The following is a 14,659-nucleotide window of genomic DNA, read 5'->3' on the forward strand; positions in this document are numbered from 1 at the left end:
TTGAGCCGAAAGCATCAGAGACATATTTAAAATGTAATAGATTCATTGGGAGAAAAACTGGCAACATATGTAAAGAAAGAGGATAAACATCCATGATACATAAAGGGCATATAAAAATCAATAAGGAAGATAAACAATCTAATGAAAAATGTGCAAAGAATATGAGCAAGCGATTAAATTAAATTAATAGAGGAATAGCTAAATACGTTTTTTAATGCTATGCAGCTGTTAAAAAGAAATAGATTTGCATATAGTGGCATGGGAAGGCTTACAATCCATCTTGTGCAGTAAAACAAAACAAGCAAATGGACAAATAAGGTTTAGAGTATAGTGCTATTTTGTATAAAATCCCACAAGATATATAGGTAGATAGGTAAATAACTGACCAAAGATAAGTAGATAGGTAGATGGATAAACAATGGGAAGTGAGTGAAGTTGAAGGAGTGATGAATTGCTTATAATGAAAATGTTTGTATACTACTTTTGGAACTAATTATGTAACTATGTTAATATAAAATTAATGATTTGGGGGCTTCCCTGGTGGCACAGTGGTTAGGAATCTGCCTGCCAATGCAGGGGACACGGGTTTGAACCCTGGTCCGGGAGGATCCCACATGCTGCAGAGCAACTAGGCCCGTGTGCCACAACTACTGAACCCGCGTGCCTGGAGCCCATGCTCCGCAGCAAGAGAAGCCACTGCAAACCCGCGCACCGCAACAAAGAGTGGCCCCCGCTTGCCGCAACAAGAGAGGGCCCGAGTGCGGCAACGAAGACCCAACGCAGCCAAAAATAAATAAATAACATAAATAAATTTATAAAAACTAAAAGTAAATCAAATTAATGATTTGTTGCCTTATAACCGATGTTTTATTTGAGCTAAAACATTTTCCTTTCAAACCACCTTTTTAACAGCATATCCCTCCAACTTTGGAATCTCTAACTCGCTCAACACTGCTCTGCGTGTCTGCCATTGGCATGATTTCTTATGCTACCCCTGTGTTCCTGGTTGCACTTGTGCCTCTTGGGGTCGCCTTTTATTTTATCCAGAAATACTTCCGAGTGGCCTCTAAGTAAGTAAAACAATGCACTATTCATCTTCAAAAGCCCATGTATTTGATTGTGATCCAGATTGGCTGTAACATTTTTCAAGATAAGGTATGGAATTTGGAAATGAAATCTAATTTCACTTGTTGAAACCTATCCTGATATTATGTTTCATTTGAAGAGATATTTTCTTTCTGTAATTGGTTATCTGAGCCTTACATTGTTCTGGACTTATATTAACAAGTGGATTGAGCCCAATTTTTCATTCCATTGTCCTTTTTCTGAACATGGCATTGACAGAAAATTTATGAAATCAAATATAGTCCCAAAGGATAAGTGATTTAATATTGTTATATTCCACAAGTGGGGAGAAAAAAAGTAAAATATTTTCAAATGAGTAAAATGCACTCCATAAAAGATTAGTAGAAGTAAAAAGAGGTTAAAGAGATAAATCAGAGTGATAACTATAAAAGTAGAGAATCTCGAATGTCTGGTAGGAGTGCTGTAACTTTAAGAGGTTGGAAATTTTTAGATTGCATCATTTAACACGCCCTTGAATATCCAGCCAAATAAATAAAAGATAGCCATGGATTGTAAATTCTTCTGTTAATATAAGATTTGTCATTTGCTGAGATGTTGAATAATTAAGTGAAATATAGTACCAGTTGTTTTGAAATTTCCAATTTAACTTTGAAGTCCATGCTTTAAAAAATACAGTAAATTTTATATTATCGCAGTAATCACTTTATTTCAGCAAACACTTATCAAGCGTTGTGTGTTGTAAATAACTGTGTAAGCCATGTGGCAGAGGAAGAGATCAACATGGCAAAGAACGATTCTCAAGAAACTTAGTCTCTTGGGAAGATAAAAAATAAATAAGGTAACCCTTATATGTGGATCAAGTGCTGGAATAGGAAGACAGATATTGAGTTTATTCAGTAAAATGAAAAGATTTAATAGGACTTGAGTGCAGGGAAAATGAAAAACATCAGGTAACAAGAAAAGGCAAGATTATAGTTGGGAACCTCTGGATATATCTGCAACATTTCTTAATTAAAAATATATATATATATAGTTGTTTCTCCCTCAGGGCTGTGAATTAGGATCCTTCAAATGTTATGTTAAATCAAATGCTATGTTAAATCTAGGTATGCGTTTTCATCCCTAGTCTCTTCCCTTTGCTTGTAGCAAATTCAGACCAAAAGGAAGAGGCTAGCCATTAAATTCGCTCTTTCATTTCTTCTGGTATTATTGTTTTGTTTTGTTTTCTGGTATTATTGTTGATGCTGCTTGCTGGAGGGGCAGAAAAGTTCAGATACTTCATTTCTGCTGGCTGTTTCCAAATCTCACTTTGCCTTCTCACCACTGATACTCAACAGTCATGTTTTACTTCAATCTCATACTCATTTGGGCCTGTTTTCACTCCTGGGCAATACAAATTGAGTGCAAAAGCCAGGCAAATATTCTTAGTTCATTACAAATTTGAATTGTGAATTCTGTTCATTATAAGTAAGAATAATCCATTAACATTGATAGTTAAAATATGCAGGGGATGAATTATTTTTAAAGGATGAACATTGATAATGGATTATAAGCCATTCTTATTTGAAATTCTCTGAAAGTTTGCAAATAGGACCACATGATACTAAATCTCACAGACAAAAAGACCCTTCTAGATGTTGAGGTTCTGCAGGACTCAGCCATGCTAGAAAGCTCAGGCAGTTTAACAGACTATTTTGTAAACACCAAAGGGAATGAAGGTGGGGCACTAGCTACAGGAAATGCCATGAAATTTTGAATATCTGAAGTCAAAGACCTCATGTGTGGTTAGCTCTGTAAGTAAGCATTTCCTGCTTACAAGAATACAAGATCAAGCCGTACCCTCACCTTTTTGGTTCCATAAAGTACAGTCCTATAAGCAGAGTTTCCTCCTTCCTCATTTTTTCCCTTTCATGACAAACCTCAATGTAGTGACCAACTGTTACTTGCGTCAAATTTACAAATAGCCACTTTTCTGTTTAAAAATAGCAGACTCTTTACATTCCTTCATATTCATCCTCCTCCTCCCCTCTCTCTTTCCCTCCCCTCACTGCAGTTTCTGAAGTGAGTAAATCCATTTTAGAAACTTAAAAAAAAAAGACTTTGCGTTTGGTTGTGGGATGACACAGGCAACCCAGAATGGCCTAAGATTATGTAACAGTTGAAGATTACGTTAACAATGTACTCAGTTCCCTTGACTCTGGCAGGTGAATGTTAGCACTGCTACTCTCATTCCCTCGACCCCAAAGACCCCAAGAAAGACAGAAAAAAGGCTGAAAAGAAAAAAGAGGCATGTTTTGAAATGTGTGTATAAATCTTAGCCTATTTTCTAGAAAGGCTAGCTTATGTGATTTAAAAAGTTATCATGAGTGTGCATCTTTATGGAAAGGGTCCTATTCAGGCATTTGTCCACCAGACATTCATTGAGTGCTTTATATACCTGTAAATATATATTTACACTCGGAGGACCAGTGAATACAAGTTCCATTTAGGCAGGGATTCAATTTCATTGTGGCAGAAGCCAAACTCGTTACCTGTTTCTTCAAATATCTTTATTCTCTGTCCCCCATCCTGGTAAATAATACTGTCATTTTCCAAGGCTGCTGAGTAATTACTAAGTCATATTTGACTCTCCTCTCTTTTTTCATTTTAGTTTATTTTTTAATTGAAGGATAGTTAATTTACAATGTTGTATTAGTTTCAGGTGTACAGCAAAGTGATTCAGTTATACACACACACATATATTTATATTCTTTTTCAGATTCTTTTCCATTATAGGTTATTACCAGATATTAAGTATAGTTCCCTGTGCTATACAGTAGGTTCTTGTTGTTTACCTACGTTATATATGGTAGTGGGTATATGTTAATCCCAAACTCCTAATTTATCTCTCCCCCCATCCCCTTTGGAAACCGTAAGTTTGTTTTCTATATCTGTGCGGCTCTCTTCTCTTATTCACTCTGCTACGAGTTGATTGTAGCAGTTTAGAAGGCTACTTCTAGTAGGCTATCTCACAATCTCCCCTTATTTTAAATTTCACCCACATCACAATAATTAAGAACTTTTAAAAATTTTTCTTACATAGACTATCTTTACTCACTGATTCTCTTCCATCCTTTACACTGTCTCCCAAGTTATGTTGCTTTAACCCAGCTCTGATCATTTTATTTCTAGTCCTCAGTGTTTTTTCCCAGACCATCCAGGATCTTCTACAGTCTAGCCCTGCGCATTGTTTTTCCAGCCTTTTCCCACTACAACACAAAGGATTCCAGCACCAGCCAGATTGAACTTGCCAGTTATTTAGTCTTCTGTGCTTGCTCTTGTTTGTTCCCTCAACTGGAATGCACTTCTTGTCTGTTTGGTTGAAGCCCTCCGCATGCTTAAGATTTGGCCTAAATCTCCACCTGCTCAAAGAAAATATTTCCCATCTCCTACATATAAATTAATTGCTCATTCCTCTGTGTCCCCATAACAGTTTACTTTAGCTGTGATACAAAGCTGATATTTTTGTACAACACATAATATTCAGCCTGGACCCGTATTTATTATACGTACTTATCTTTCTCTTCCTCTTTAGATTGTAAGCTGTTGAAGTTCTTGTTAATTGAGTGCTAGAGGAAAATCGTTGCGATGACAAATAATAACCTTAATTTAGAATGAATGCAGTAGTCTTTGAGTCTGAAGAAGTGCGAGGTTTATTTTTGCACTTGTCTCTGTCCTAGGGATCTCCAGGAACTTGATGATACTACCCAGCTCCCTCTGCTTTGCCACTTCTCAGAAACCGCTGAAGGACTCACCACTATTCGGGCATTTAGGTGAGTAAACATGTTTTCCTTTTGTTGATTAGGCAGTTACATCATCAACAAATATTTACCTACATATAACTGATCATTGCTCCCATTTTTGGATGCCCGCTGTGTGCGTGGCCGTGTTCTAAACTAGTAGTAAGAAAAACGTGGCAGTAAATGATCACAGAGTTTAATCTTTTGAAATTTTAGTAAGAATAAAGAAAGAATTAAGCGTCATGTTGGAAGGATACTAGCTGTGGGATTTAGACCAGGCTTTTAAATTCCTTAGCCCCATCTCTGAAATGGGGAAATCAGTTTTGCTTCTTATGCTTGTTGGACTAATTGATATAATGCATGTAAACATTAACCACAGTGGTTAGCAGAAAAGCACCCAACATAGAAGTTAAAATAAATGTATTAATAATAATAATAAAAGAAATATTATTACACCAAATTTATTTTAGGATTTAATCAGTTTTCTTGAATGTTGGTAAACAGAGTAATATCCCAAGCTTTTCATCAAGAGTGTTTGCTTAATACACAAAGAATTACCTGACCCTGTTTTCCCTGTTCAGGTAAAATCAGAAAAGAAGGTGGCATCATTGAATGTTTCATTTACTCTAGAAAATCAACATCTTAAAGTAGTATATCTTTCTGCAGTGCTAAATGCAAACATGTATTGGTTTCTTTTTTAAAACTAATTAATTTTTTTATACAGCAGGTTCTTATTAGTTATCCATTTTATACATATTAGTGTATGTATGTCAATCCCAATCTCCCAGTTCATCCCACCACCACCCCCCACCCCGCTTTCCCCCCTTGGTGTCCATAAATTTGTTCTCTACATCTGTGTCTCTATTTCTGCCTTGCAAACCAGTTCATCTGTATCATTTTTCTAGATTCCACATACATGCGTTAGTATACGATATTTGTTTTTCTCTTTCTGACTTACTTCACTCTGTATGACAGTCTCTAGATCCATCCACGTATCTACAAATGACCCAACTGCATTCTTTTTTATGTCTGAGTAGTATTCCATTGTATATATGTACCTCATCTCCTTTATCCATTTGTCTGTCGATGGGCATTTAGGTTACTTCCATGACCTGGCTATTGTAAATAGTGCTGCAGTGAACATTGGGGTGCATGTGTCTTTTTGAATTATGGTTTTCTCTGAGTATGTGCCCAGTAGTGGGATCGCTGGGTCGTATGGTAGTTCTATTTTTAGTTTTTTAAGGAAGCTCCATACTGTTCTCCATAGTGGCTGTATCAGTTTATATTCCCACCAACAGTGCAAGAGGGTTCCCTTTTCTTCACACCCTCTCCAGCATTTGTTGTTTGTAGATTTTCTGATGATGCCCATTCTAACCAATGTGAGGGGATACCTCATTGTAGTTTTGATTTGCATTTCTCTAATGATAAGTGATGTTGAGCATCTTTTCATGTGCCTCTTGGCCATCTGTATGTCTTCTTTAGAGAAATGTCTATATAGGTCTTCTGCCCATTTTTTGATTGGGTTGTTTGTTTTTTTAATGTTGAGCTACATGAGTTGTTTATATATTTGCAGATTAATCCTTTGTCCATTGATTCATTTGCAAATATTTTCTCCTATTCTGAGGGTTGTCTTTTCGTCTTGTTTATGGTTTCCTTTCCTGTGCAAAAGCTTTTAAGTTCCATTAGGTCCCATTTGTTTATTTTTGTTTTTATTTCCATTACTCTAGGAGGTGAGTCAAAAAAGATATTACTGTGATTTATGTCAGAGTGTTCTTCCTATGTTTTCCTCTAACGGTTTTATAGTGTCTGGTCTTACATTTAGGTCTTTAATCCATTTTGAGTTTATTTTTGTGTATAGTGTTAGGGAGAGTTCTAATTTCATTCTTCTGCATGTAGCTGTCCAGTTTTCTCAGCACCACTTATTGAAGAGACTGTCTTTTCTCTATTGTATATCCTTGCCTCCTTCGTCATAGATTACTTGACCATAGGTGCATAGGTTTATCTCTGGGTTTTCTATCCTGTTCCATTGATCCATGTTTCTGTTTTAGTGTCAGCACCATATTGTCTTGATTACTGTAGCTTTGTAGTATAGTCTGAAGTCAGGCAGTCTGATTCCTCCAACACCATTGTTTTCCCTCAAGATACCTTTGGCTCTTCAGGGTCTCTTGTGTCTCCATACAAATTTTAAGATTTTTTGTTCTAGTTCTGTAAAAAATGCCGTTGGTAATTTGATAGGGATTGCATTGAATCTGTAGATTGCTTTGGGTAGTATAGTCATTTTCATCAAGAACATGGTGTATCTCTCCATCTGTTTGTGTCATCTTTGATTTCTTTCATCAGTGACTTACAGTTTTCGGAGTACAGGTCTTTTACCTCCTTGGGTATGTTCCTAGGTATTTTATTCTTTTTGTTGCAGTGGTGAATGGGAATGCTTCCTTAATTTCTCTTTCTAATATTTCGTTGTTGGTGTATAAGAATGAAAGAGATTTCTGTGCATTAATATTGTATCCTGCAGCTTTACCAATTTCATTGATTAGCTCTAGTAGTTTTCTTGTGGCATCTTTAGCATTCTCTATGTATAGTATCATGTCATATGCAAACAGTTACAGTTTTACTTCTTCTTTTCCAATTTGTATTCCTTTTATTTCTTTTTATTCTCTGAATGCCATGGCTAGGACTTCCGAAACTATGTTGAATAATAGTGGCAAGAGTGGACATCCTTGTCTTGTTCCTGATCTTAGAGGAAATGCTTTCAGTTTTTCACCATTGAGGATGATGTTTGCTGTGTGTTTGTGGTATATGGCCTTTATATGTTGAGATAGGTTCCCTCTCTGCCCACTTTCTGGAGAGTTTTTATCATAGATGGGTGTTGAATTTTGTCGAAAGCTTTTTCTGCATCTATTGAGATGATCATATGGTTTTTCTTCTTCAGTTGTTAATATGGTGTATCACATTGACTGATTTGCATATATTGAAGAATCCTTGCATCCCTGGAATAAATCCCACTTGATCGTGGTGTATGATCCTTTTAATGTGTTGTTGGATTCTGTTTGCTAGTATTTTGTTGAGGATTTTTGCATCTATATTCATCAGTGATATTGGTCTGTAATTTTCTTTTTTTATAGTATCTTTGTCTGGTTTTGGTATCAGGGTGATGGTGGCTTCATAGAATGAGTTTGGGAGTGTTCCTTCCTCTGCAATTTTTTGGAAGAGCTTGAGAAGGATGGGTGTTACCTCTTCGCTAAATGTTTGATTGAATTAACCTGTGAAGCCATCTGGTCCTGGACGTTTGTTTGTTGGAAAATTTTTAATCGCAGTTTCAATTTCATTACTTGTGATCCGTCTGTTCACATTTTCCATTTCTTCCTGGTCCAGTCTTAGAAGGTTATACCTTTCTACGAATTTGTCCATTTCTTCCAGGTTGTTCATTTTATTCCATAGATAGAGTTACTTGTAGTAGTCTCTTATGATGCTTTGTATTTCTGCAGTGTCCATTATAACTTCTCCTTTTTCTTTTGTAAATTTTTTGATTTGAGTCCTCTCACTCTTTCTTGATGAGTCTGGCTAAATAAAGGTTTATCAATTTTGTTTATCTTCTCAAAGAACCAGCTTTTTGTTTTACTGATCTTTGCTATTGTTTCCTTCATTTGTTTTTCATTTATTTCTGGTCTGATCTTTATGATTTCTTTCCTTCTGCTAACTTTGGGTTTTGTTTGTTCTTCTTTCTTTAATTCCTTTAGGTTTAAGGTTAGATTGTTTATTTGAGATTTTTCTTGTTTCTTAAGGTAGGATTGTATTGCTATAAACTTCCTGCTTAGAACTGCTTTTGCTGCATCCCATAGGTTTCAAATCATCATGTTTTCATTGTCATTTGTCTCTAGGTATTTTTTGATTTCCTCTTTGATTTCTTTAATGATCTCTTGGTCATTGAGTAGCACATTGTTTAGCCTCCATGTGTTTGTGTTTTTTACTTTTGGTCATTGAGTAGCGCATTGTTTAGCCTCCATGTGTTTGTGTTTTTTACTTTTTTTCCCCTGTAATTTATTTCTAATCTCATAGCGCTGTGGTTGGAAAAGATGCTTGATATGTTTTCAATTTTCTTAAATTTACCGAGGCTTAATTTGTGACCCAAGATGTGACCTACCCTGGAGAATGTTCCATGTGCACTTGAGAAGGAAGTGTAATCTGCTGTTTTCCGATGGAATGTCCTCTAAATATCAGTTAAATCTATCTGGTCTGTTGTGTCATTTAAAGCTTGTGTTTCCTGATTAATTTTCTGTCTGGATGGTCTATCCATTGGTGTAAATGAGGTGTTAAAGTCCCCCACTATTATTGTTTTACTCTAGATTTCCTCTTTTATAGCAGTTAGCATTTGCCTTATGTATTGAGGTGCTCCTCTGTTAGGTGCATATATATTTACAATTGTTATATCTTCTTCTTGGATTGATCCCTTGATCATTATGTAGTGTCCTTTCTTGTCTCTTGTAACATTCTTTATTTTAAAGTCAATTTTATCTGATATGATTAATGCTATTCCAGCTTTCTTTTGATTTCCATTTGCATGGAATATGTTTTTCCATCCCCTCACTTTCAGTCTGTATGTGTCCCTAGGTCTGAAGTGGGTCTCTTGTAGACAGCATATAGATGGGTCTTGTTTTTGTATGCATTCAGCGAGCCTGTGTCTTTTGGTTGGAACATTTAATCTATTCACATTTAAGGTAATTATCAATATGTATGTTCCTAGTACCATTTTCTTAATTGTTTTGGGTTTGTTTTTGTAGGTCCTTTTCTTCTCTTGTATTTCCCACTTAGAGAAGTTCCTTTAGCATTTGTTGTAGAGCTGGTTCGGTGGTGCTGAATTCTGTTAGCTTTTGCTTGTTTGTAAAGCTTTTGATTTCTCTGTTGAATCTGAATGAGATCCTTGCCAGACAGAGTAATCTTGGTTGTAGGTACTTCCCTTTCATCACTTTAAAAATCTTGTGCCACTCCCTTCTGGCTTATAGAATTTCTTCAGAAAAATCAGCTGTTAACCTTATGGGAGTTCCCTTGTATGCTATTTGTCATTTTTCCTTTGTTGCTTTTAATAATTTTTCTTTGTCTTTAATTTTTGTCAGTTTGATTACTGTGTATCTCGGCGTGTTTCTCCTTGGGTTTATCCTGCCTGGGACTCTCTGTGCTTCCTGAGCTTGAGTGGCTATTTCCTTTCTCATGTTAGAGTAGTTTTCAACTATAATCTCTTCAAATATTTTCTCGGGTCCTTTCTCTCTCTCTTCTCCTTCTGGGACCTCTATAATGCAAATGTTGGTGCATTTAATATTGTCCCAGAGGTCTCCTAGGCTGTCTTCATTTCTTTTCATTCTTTGTTCCACAGCAGTGAATTCCACCAGTCTGTCTTTCAGGTCACTTATCCGTTCTTCTGCCTCAGTTATTCTGCTATTGATTCCTTCTAGTGTATTTTTCATTTCAGTTATTGTATTGTTCATCTCTGTTTGTTTGTTCTTTAATTCTTCTAGGTGTTTGTTAAACATTTCTTGCATCTTCTCGATCTTTGCCTCCATTCTTTTCCGAGGTCCTGGATCACCTTCACTATCATTATTCTGAATTCTTTTTCTGGAAGGTTGCCTATCTCCACTTCATTTAGTTGTTTCTCTGGGTTTTTATCTTGTTCCTTCATCTGGTACATAGTCCTCTGCCTTTTCATTTTGTCTATCTTTCTGTGAATGTGATTTTCATTCCACAGGCTGCATGATTGTAGTTCTTCTTGCTTCTATTGTCTGCCCTCTGGTGGATGAGGCTATCTGAGAGGCTTGTGCAAGCTTCCTGATGGAAGGGACTGGTGGTGGGTAGAGCTGGGTGTTGCTCTGGTGGGCAGAGCTCAGTAAAACTTTAATCTGCTTGTCTGCTGATGGGTGGGGCTGAGTTCCCTCCCTGTTCGTTGTTTGGCCTGAGGCAACCCAGCAATGGAGGCTACAGGCTCTTTGGTGGGGCTAATGGCGGACTCTGGGAGGGCTCATGCCAAGGAGTACTTCCCAGAACTTATGCTGCCAGTGTCCTTGTCCCCATGGTGAGCCACAGCCACCCCCCGCCTCTGCAGGAGACCCTCCAACACTAACTGGTAGGTCTGGTTCAGTCTTCTATGGGATCACTGCTCCTTCCACCTGGGTCCTGATGCGCACACTACTTTGTGTGTGCCCTCCAAGATTGGAGTCGCTGTTTCCCCCAGTCCTGTCAAAGTCCTGCAATCAAATCCTGCTAGCCTTCAAAGTCTGATTCTCTGGGAATTCTTCCTCCCGTTGCTGGACCCCCAGGTTGGGAGGCCTGACGTGGGGCTCAGAACCTTCACTCCAGTGGGTGGACTTCTGTGGTATAAGTGTTCTCCAGTTTGTGAGTCACCCACCCAGCGGTTATGGCACTTGATTTTATTGTGATTGCACCCCTCCTACCGTCTCATTGCAGCTTCTCCTTTGTCTTTGGATATGAGGTATCTCTTTCGGTGAGTTCCAATGTCTTCCTTTAGATGATTGTTCAGCAGTTAGTTGTGATCTGTATTGATTTCAATTAGAGATTTTTCTAACCTAAGAAATATTTGTATTACACATATGTATATATATACATATAACTGAGGCAAAAAGTAGAATATAAAGATACAGCCACCATCTACAACATGCATCACAGAATTTCTACATAAATCTACCTAGGTTTCATTGTGAAGCATTTATACTTTCCACAGTGGTGTGTTTTCCCATCAGAGTGTGCAGTTCCTCTTATTGGAGATAGTAAAACCATTTATTGACTTTGAATGTAGATATTAAGATGAGATTTATGTTCTAATAGTAGCCAGCAATGCCCAGTGGTACTCATAAGTACACCATATTAAAAATTACATTTTTCACCAAACAAGTCCTTTCAAGTTAATTTATTTGAGTTTTGAACACATGCTAGGTGCTACTCTTGCTGCGGATATAGAAAGACTCCAAAGACATGGCCTTTTGTTTCTAACCGAGATAAATACCACAGAGAAAATGGATGGGATAACATGGCAGGTGGGGGACAATCAGTGACCGGATTCAGGCAAGCTGGTTGGTCGAAGAGTTGATGGGTTCAACAGAAAACAGCCTCTATTTTCTTCGTGAAGAACAAGGTCAGGTCATTTTCCGAGAGTGCTGAGGACTGGAATCACATAAAGCATCTTGAAGGAAATGATGATTTAGCATGAAAGAGAAACTTGATCAAAAGTCAAGGTTTAGTTTTTTCACTTACCTTCTTCACCAGACACATGAGCAGAATTTGGCTTGACTATTTCTAATTTTACATCAGGAAAATTCTAGAGAGCTATAAGAAAGACAAACTATTACATGACACCTAAGACGTGAATGATGATTGGAAGACACGAAAGACAACCCAACTTTTATGTAGCAGTACATGCATCAGACTCATCCAGATTTAGATCTTCCAGGGTTCATTTTTAAAGTAAATATAACGTACCACCAATATCAGCACTTTTAAACCAAAGGAAGTTTTACAATGTGGGGAAAGTTTTGCTACCATGAAAAAAATTATAGAATCTTTACATTTGGTAACTTGTGGTTAAGAATCAAATACATTCTTTTCCATTATTTCTTCCTTTCTTTCAGGCTAGTAAGAGTCCCCAGAGTCCTCAGTGCTTTGGAAAGTTCGTATTTACTGATTAGGCTGCTTTCCTCCCCTGCGTTCAGGGTTCGTGGTGTACTCACAGGCAGCCGTGAACTCCCTCAAGTAGTTTACCACCAAAGGATCACAGTTAAATTAGACTGAGATTTCAGTGACCTTTCCTGATTTTTTTTTTTGGTCTGACAGAATAAAGGTCTAAGAATGTTCAAAAGATGAGCTGGATGTGGATGAAAAGATACAGACTGAGTGTGTCAAAGTTTCCATTAGGAAAACAGAAGGGTTCTTGCCAAATAGAAACACACAGAAAGAATGTTCGCTGCATTTCCACCCCTCCCCTTTCACTGCTGCTTCAGATTGTTGCCAACTCCATTTACAAACTCTTTAAGAGTATATCTGCAGCAATATCCCCAAACTAAAGGAAGAGTGAGAAGAGCCCCAGACAAAGCACTTTGTCACAGTAAAGTGTTTGATGTTCATCTCAAATGGAGTCCACAGGCTTTGGTCCAAACGCCTCCCCACCCCCCCACCCCCAATCTCTCCATCACCACAGCCCTCTAGGGAGAAGGCCCTGTCTCCTGCAGCCCCTGAACATGTTGAGTTTTCTCATTTCTGTTCCTTTGCTCGTGTTGTTCCTGGTACCTCCAGTGCTTTGTCCCCCCTTGTTCACCTGAAAAATTCAGCCCATTTCTTAAAACCTCACTCAGACCATCTTCCTAGTCCTTTGTGAAACTTACTTAATCCATCTTTCCCCACCCTCCACCCCATTCCCCTGCATTCTGATCCTCTGATCAGTCCAAATCATCGCCTTCCTTTATGTTCATGTAGCATTTTGCGCATAGGGCCGTTATGATTGGCTTCTGTCTTGTGCCTTCCTTACTTGTTCATACCATGCTTCCCTCCTTCAGTAAACAATGGGCTCCTCCAGGGCAGAGGTCGTGTCTTATTTGGACATATATATTCTAATGTCTCTCTCATTTAGTGCTCGTGCTTGATGAATGTTTCTGATTGAGTGGGTGAAAATCCACCTAACAATGCAAATACAGAATTGGATATATCTGTTTACAGTTGAAATCCACTATCTCAGTAAATCCTATAACCCTATGAGTCATCCTACCTTAATTATTCACTCTGTCCATCTCTAAAAGGGTCATCACCAGGGTAGTCCTGTTTCTCTGTCTGCTTAGTCCCGCCCCAGTGCGTTGCTATTCAGCGCAGGTCCTCCTGTGCATGGCATTTGGGTCAAGGCTACATAACTCAAAGTGAGGTAATTATTTGGCTCTGATTGCTGTATCCTTTGATTAGTGTAGCTCAGATGTTGCTGTCTGACTCAATTATCTGATTTTTCTGGTTTGGCATATTGGAATGATCAGATTGATTGGATAAACATCAAGTATCTGCTTTATATTGGCCTGTATGGACGGCTTCATGGGCCAAGTGAACACCCCACCCTGGACTTCTTCATTTTTGACATAGTGATTGTTTATTATAAACTTTTGCAAATTGATTTGAAGATCTGGGGGGACTTGGAGCAGTCTCTTATCAAATAGGAATTACCACCGGGCTGTCAGATGAAATTTGGCTGCTCCTTGCAAACATAATACATAGACAGGAGGTCTGTGTAAGATAAGCCATGACCACAGAAAATTGAACAAACCTTTGGCATTTCCTCCAGCCTTCAAACTAGTTATTTTGGTTATCTGATCCAGCTTTCCATTGTTTCTGTTACTGAGGGAAAATAATTGAAAAATAAAAAGAGGCTATTTTTGCGATGTAGAAAAAGATTTATCACCATGTAACATGAGTTTCTTGGAGAAGTAGCTCACATGTTCAAATGGATGAAGTTTTTATTAGAAGTTTCCTTTATAACACAGGTTACACAGAATTTGGTCTGATTATGTTAATCCCCTAGAATGAACTTAATTTGGCCAAGAATCAGTATCTAAACTGTATGTGTCATAGACCCTTGTAAGCACCACACACCAAGAGTTTCTTTCATGTAATGACCATTCTTACAAATAGTTTGGAACTTTGAGATTATATGACATCTTGCTTAACAAGGACATCTGTCATTTCCAAGGACCCCCATCCTCCACTTCTTGCCACTTCATTTTCCTTCTTTGAGTCCCAGAAACACGGAGCAAAAA

At 37.8% G+C, this 14,659-nt stretch overlaps 1 protein-coding gene across 10 annotated transcripts in view; it reads left to right on the top strand.

Annotated features, from left to right (window-relative positions):
• ABCC9 (ATP binding cassette subfamily C member 9) overlaps positions 1–14,659 on the top strand; it is a 142,435-nt gene that overhangs the window by 102,299 nt on the left and 25,477 nt on the right. For all 10 annotated transcript variants that reach the window (XR_009009709.1, XM_057556561.1, XM_057556565.1 and 7 more), the window contains 2 exons: positions 913–1,070; positions 4,806–4,898. Coding sequence is in view for 9 of the 10 variants with exons in the window: in XM_057556561.1 (XP_057412544.1) it covers positions 913–1,070; positions 4,806–4,898 (251 nt within the window). In the remaining variant the exon portion in view is untranslated. The remainder of the gene's footprint in view (positions 1–912; positions 1,071–4,805; positions 4,899–14,659) is intronic.

The sequence above is a fragment of the Balaenoptera acutorostrata genome, chromosome 11 (genome assembly GCF_949987535.1).
Source record: "Balaenoptera acutorostrata chromosome 11, mBalAcu1.1, whole genome shotgun sequence".
Taxonomy (NCBI): domain Eukaryota; kingdom Metazoa; phylum Chordata; class Mammalia; order Artiodactyla; family Balaenopteridae; genus Balaenoptera; species Balaenoptera acutorostrata.